The 6,514-nt window shown below is 34.4% G+C and overlaps 1 protein-coding gene across 3 annotated transcripts in view; it reads right to left on the bottom strand.

Annotated features, from left to right (window-relative positions):
- Nucleotides 1-6,514, bottom strand: part of LOC106878352 (PDF receptor) — a 239,648-nt gene that overhangs the window by 145,110 nt on the left and 88,024 nt on the right. For all 3 annotated transcript variants that reach the window (XM_052970347.1, XM_014927545.2, XM_052970348.1), the window contains exon 3: nt 4,214-4,321. In XM_052970347.1, coding sequence (XP_052826307.1) covers nt 4,214-4,321 — 108 coding nt within the window. The remainder of the gene's footprint in view (nt 1-4,213; nt 4,322-6,514) is intronic.

The raw sequence follows: 6,514 nt of genomic DNA, 5'->3' as shown, positions 1-6,514 counted from the left end.
TATATATATATATATATATATATATATATATTGATGTTTGTGTGTGTGTGTTTCTGTGTGTGTCAATGTATATGTATTAATTACACATAGACGTCTAAAAATTTACTTTCACCCTACAGGCCTTTGTTTGTGTTTAGGCATTTGTGAGTGCATACGCGTCCCCATTGCAAAGGACGAGCCCAAGACTCAAACCCGTGACCCAATGATCATGGTCCAAATATTCTACCTGCAATGCTGCTACACATACAGACAACAGACAACAGACACGTATGTCAGTCTGTTTCTCTGTATGTCTCTCATTCTCCCTTGATGTGTCTACTAAGTTATTTTATTACAATGAATGCGTTTTAATGCATTGTTGTTGCATTTACTATTATTATTATTATTATTATTATTATTATTATTATTATTATTATTATTATTATTATTATTATTACTAGTATCCTATAATTTTCTTCTTTCTTGCTGTCAGCTATAATAATGCTTTTGTAATTCCATTGAAATACAACAGAGAAAAGACAATTAATTACCTTTTATAGTTTATTTGAGATGTCGTATACTTAAAAGTTGAATGAAAATATATTGCGTTTGAAAAGAAACCAAACCTATATGTGCATTAATTTCCATCAGAAAATGTTTGAATAAAATATCAACTTTATAAAACTAAAATAAGGAAATGAAGTATTTTCTCATATACAACCGTTGCATAAATTTTACTCTTTGTTGGTATGTCGTTGATATTTTTCTTTTTGCCAAAAAAATCTTTGTTATACTTTAAGAAGATTATGGCGATAGCTATAACCATGAAAATTTAAATACGACATGCAGCAGTGTGTTATATTTTTCTTATCATATATTTTGTGAATAATAACTTCATTTCTGATTGTTTTCCAACCAGTCAATCACTGAATTTCTGATGGCAGAATGACTAGGAGATTTTTTATACAACTCAGGCGGAATAAACATTGGTTTCAAATTTATCACAAAGCCAACAATTTTTGGAGAACAGTAAGTTGATACTATCGACATCAGTGCTCAAGTGGTACTTATTTTATCGACCTCAAAATGGGTCTACAAGCATTTTGCCTGACATGCTAACGAGAACCCGGAGCCATGTGGTCGAGAAGCAAGCTTCTTACCTCACAGTCACTCACACTAGACACAAAACCCCTTTTTGTGGCCAATAAGGGGCGGGATCTCTTGATTTATCATAGGTATTATTGTTTTAACGGCCAGTTGGTTGGTTAAAAGGCCACCACAGTATGTCTGCTGTTCGTATATCAAAGAATATATAATACTGCAAATTATCTGATTGCTGTGGTTGTTGACGATGATGATGATGATGATGATGATGCATCAGGTCAGACTTTATTGAACATACATATGATCAAAAGCGAGCGAGCTTTGATCCGCACATTTTTGTATGTTAGTAATGATAATGTCCATTGTATACATCGTTATTAAAACCAGTAGGGTGTAGTTATTAAGAGATTTGGTTGTTATTTCTCTAAGGTCATGCGGGCGAACGTTTTCATGGGGCTCACATTATTTCAGAGATAAATAAATATTGATTATTTGATTAACTAATTGTGAGATCCGTTATATACACCACCGACAGCTGTGAGCATGAAAGGAAAAAAAATCATGCGCCAAAGCAGATTTTCGGTTATTATTGTAAAATTTTAATAATTCATGTTTTTTTTTAAAGACAGCACGATTGTTAATTACTTTATAAAATAGTTCACAGTTAATAATTGTTTAATGTAATGGAAGTGTTTTGTTGTTACTCTTAGTATACTATCATGTACTAACATAATGATGTATCATATACGTTATATTAAAGCAAAATATTTCTGAAAAGTTAAGAAAATCAATTCATACCATGAGTTTATCTGTTTGATATTTCGCCAGACATGTCCAATATTACAAAGCACACACTAATACGCAACCACACAGATACATATATGCGTAATTGCCAGTATTTCCATCTCTTTTTTAACACATATAAACGCATACATACACGCGTTCACACACTCACATACACATGCACGTACACTCTAGCAAACACACACACACACACACACACACATACACACATGTTGGATATACTGTATTGAGGCAGTTTCAGATTAAAATAAACCTATCTATGCAATATTTAATGTAGATACACCGTTGGCAGGCCATATGCTGCAGTATTCGTCCTGAGGTAACGACTCTTATGGATATGCTTTCTTGTAAAACATATTGTAAATGAAGACCGTATGTTGTACGTAAATGAGTGTGTTCTTATATAGATATCATTTTAAGACTGCTTGCCCATGATCGTCGTGTAAGTATGACATTAGATGTATAAGGTGAATGTAAATGGTGTGTGAAAAACGCAGGTGGAATAAAGGGTGGAGGCAGAATAAAGGGTGGAGGAGGAATAAATAATATGAGGAAAGCAACAATGAAAAGTTCGTTACGAAAGAGTGCGTAAGAGATAAAGTTCCAAAATGGTTAGAATTATGGACAAGTGGAAGCCTTAACTTCTCTGGTGCGATGAAAGTTTTTGCCAAAAGATTTCTGGTTTAAAAGATAAAGAGCAAATGGTGTTCATATGCAGTGAAATAGCCGCATCTCTCATGCTAAGCATTTAGTTTACGTGTGTGCTCTGCTATGATATTTTTAAAGGCTGAGCTGACGAGAATGGAAACAGCGTTGTTTTAAGCAGACCGTTCATGATGAAAGACATTTGAATGCAACTTTCCAGCAGATCTGCTTTAACGATAACAATTACGTTTAGAAGATAGAATTTGATAAAAAAAAGAAATGGTAGTCTACAACATTTATTTCTGAAGATTCTCTGGTTTTATTTATTTATTTTTTTATCTCATTGAATTGTTAGAAGTGAGAGTAACAAGGTTTCACTTTTTGCAACTAAAATATACTTTCGCATGTTTTCTCAGGTTGGGGGATTCATCCATTTAAACATAGGAGAAAGAAAAGAACGGGAGAGAGGCTGTCTCTTCCGAGCAAATGCACACGTGCAGCATCTCTTTGTCACACACACAGACGCATACACATCTACACGCACACATACACATACACAACTCGTACAAGTATGTACAAATATTTAAAAAGAAATATTTTATCGGTTTATCTACGAAGTCGCTCAACTTGCTTAACTGTAACTTTGAAATCATCTTCGAGACGCCATTAACTAGAAATTCTTCCATTGCTTTTATACAGATATAAGTTTGACAAATCCTTGTGATGTGATAGTCGCTTGTTTTCTAATCTACATTTAAATAGAAATTTGTAACGAGTCTACATATTTGTTAAAAACGTTCGGTGATTGGTAAACAAGTACGGAAGACACCTTTTGAAAGGTCGAAGTACAGATAAATCTCGTACCGATAATGATTGCTTTTCAAAGTTTATTTTATGTTAGAATTTGCATTCGACTACATTTCTTATATCAACATTGTATAGTGTCACAGATAATCTATCAATTATCTTTAAAATCGGGATTACGTTGTTATATCAAAGTGTTATGATTACATGACTTAAAAATAAATGATGATCTCTGCTATGAAGCGACAACAAAAGTCTTTATGAGTGCATTAGCCGTGCTAGAAATAGAAGTCAAATCTCTATCAAATGATACTCCGCTGTCTTCGAAAAAGAAAAAGATATATTGTATTACGTAATTCAAGGCCCACTGCACACACACACACACACACACACACACACACACACAAACAGAGAGAGAGAAAGAGAGACAAAATAAAGAAACTCGCAGTTCGAATAGCTTTGATCATAAGTGTGCTACATCAGGACTAACCTGGAGCTAAACAACAACAACAACAGTCACTTCATATGTGTTGTTTATTCTTTATTCGTTAGTCAGGTAAGGAGGGGCAGCGGTCATAATATCTTTTGCCGGAAGAAGCAAGGAAGACGTGTTCCGGTTATTTAACCCTAGGACAGCTACGCAAGGATCGAGTCTAGTTATCACAGCGAGCAATGTATTAAATCTAACGCCTAAATTCTCAAAGGTGATATACAACCACCGTGACCACCACCACCACCACATTCACACCATAAATACTCGTCAATAACATCACGTGACCATCATGTATAACAGCAAAAACACGCATCAACTGCAACATTAAGATCGCAACATAGAATACAAAAGAATATATACTGAAAAAAAAAAAAAGAACATTACGATTAGGGTCAAGTCCTCTTAAACGTGGGCATTTTTGTCGAACAACTTCTCCTGCTTTTGTAGCTGGCCAACATAAGATCGAATCGAATGTTCCGTTGCAGTAAAGACCTGTAAAAAGAAGAAAAACGAAATATAAATTATGTATATAGACACATTAATTTGACTTCAAATAGTTTTCGTTGCTCATCGAAATCGAAAAGATGTGGCATCTGAAGACGGTTACGATAGCAGTGACGGTAGGAGCACTTGGAATGATCAAAAAAGGAACCGCAAATTATTTGAGAGTGTTCCCTGGCTTACCACCCATACAGGAAGTGCAAAAGGTTGTCTTAACTGGTTCGTTACACTTATTGAGAAGAGCATTGTCGCTGTGAATTTTCTCTCCCTTTTCCCCTTGTTTACTTCTTCCTTTTTTTCTGTTTTCTTTCCGTCTTTTTCTCTGATGTGAATGAACAATCTGGTGTGTATATTTTTGTGGCCTACCAATGTATACAGTGCGTTTCTCTGCCCTAGGTGTCAGGAAGACACTCGGCAAGAAACGGAAACAGAATTGAAAGATGATGATAATAATAATAATAATAATAATAATAATAATAATAATAATTATTATTATTATTATCATTATTATTATTATTATTATTATTATTATTATTATTATTATTATTATTATTATTATTATTATTATTATTATTATTATTATTATTATTATCATCATTATTATTATTATTATTATTAGAGAAAATTTGTCTTTTAGGAACATCAAAGATTATCAGATGTCCTAAGAACTTGAAAGATTGCTGAAAACTTGTGTATACCTAAGGGTACAGTTAGTTAGTAACCCCCTACCCATATAATCGCTACCAGGAATAACGCCGAACCTAAGACAAAGCAAAATAATAATTTTTTTTTTTTTCCTAATTTTAGCTGAAGGCCATAAATTTTGAGGGGAGGGACAAATCTGTTACATCGACCCCTGTTCTTAATTGGTATTCTGCTTTATAGATCCGAAGGGATGAAAGACTGTGTTGGCTTCGGCGAGGTTTGAGCTTAGAAATTTTAAAAAGCGGAGAAATGGTGCTAAGCATTTTGTCCGACTCGCTACCGAATCAAAAATTGAATGGCTATGTGCAAATGAGTTAGTGTAATCTTTAGTATATATAGTGAAACCAAACGCTTAATGGCCATTTGCCGTAATAAATATAAAATTAGTGTCTCTATTTTTGCTGTAGGTGATCGATAGATCTGGGTGGTAAAATACCAGGTTTGATAACTTATGGCACCTAGTTTCGTCTATCTTCTGTTACCTGTATTAAAACTATTCAAAATGTATAGAATTATGTCAGCATCATTATAAAACACCATCATTATCAAAGCCACTTCAAGTCCATTAACGATTTGCTTGAAGCAATAACGAGCTTATTGAGAATTATCTCCTGAACATTCTTTATCAATTAAGCTATAATTCATTTATCGCTTAATGTCCAATTACAGTCTATTAAGAGATGTCCATTGAGTCAATTAAATGTGGAAAGATGTTTGGTCAGTAAGATTAGTGAAGATGACACCGTTATATGCCTGGTAGGGATCGGGTATCACTACACCCCTCCACCAAATGCCAATCTCAAGAGGATTCTGCTTGCCAAGGAAATTAAAGGAACCAACGACATATTGCAGGGTCCTAAAAAAGAAACAGAATCGGCAAGACTGAAAATGTTTTAAGGATAGGTTTTATAGAGATGATCAGAGATTAAGCTACAGTAACAACAACAAGAATAAAGTATGTTTGTAAGCAATAAATCAAGACGCTGAGCTGGCAGAATCTTTAGTATTTCGGACAAAATGCTAAGCGGCCGTTTCTTCCGTCTTTTATGTTCTGAGTTGAGATCCCAGCAAATTCCACTTTACGTCTCATCGCTTCGGGGTCGATAAAATAAAGCTACAATTCAAGTGCTGAGTTCGATATAATCGATTTGGCCTTTCTCCTCGAAACTGCTGGCTTTAAACTCTGTAAGAGACAGGCTTCCCGTGCAGCGGGTGACCGACCTTGTGAGTCCGATGGCTCAAGAACAAAAAATAATGATTCCCTGATAACTAGTAACCTTTAAAAGTGTGGGTGAGATATGTGTTAATACAGATATATAATGAAATTAATAAAGACCAGGAGAACCGAGATTTGCACATCCAAGATTTATTATACAGCTAATCACATCGTTCTTCATCAAGACTTCTCTCTCTCTCTCTCCCTCTCTCTCCCTCTCTCTCTCTCTCTCTCTCTCTCTCTCTCTCCATATATATATATAT

The sequence above is a fragment of the Octopus bimaculoides genome, chromosome 9, assembly GCF_001194135.2.
Source record: "Octopus bimaculoides isolate UCB-OBI-ISO-001 chromosome 9, ASM119413v2, whole genome shotgun sequence".
Taxonomy (NCBI): Eukaryota; Metazoa; Mollusca; class Cephalopoda; order Octopoda; family Octopodidae; genus Octopus; species Octopus bimaculoides.
Note: the sequence above shows the minus strand (reverse complement) of the source record. Positions and strands in the feature narration are given on the sequence as shown.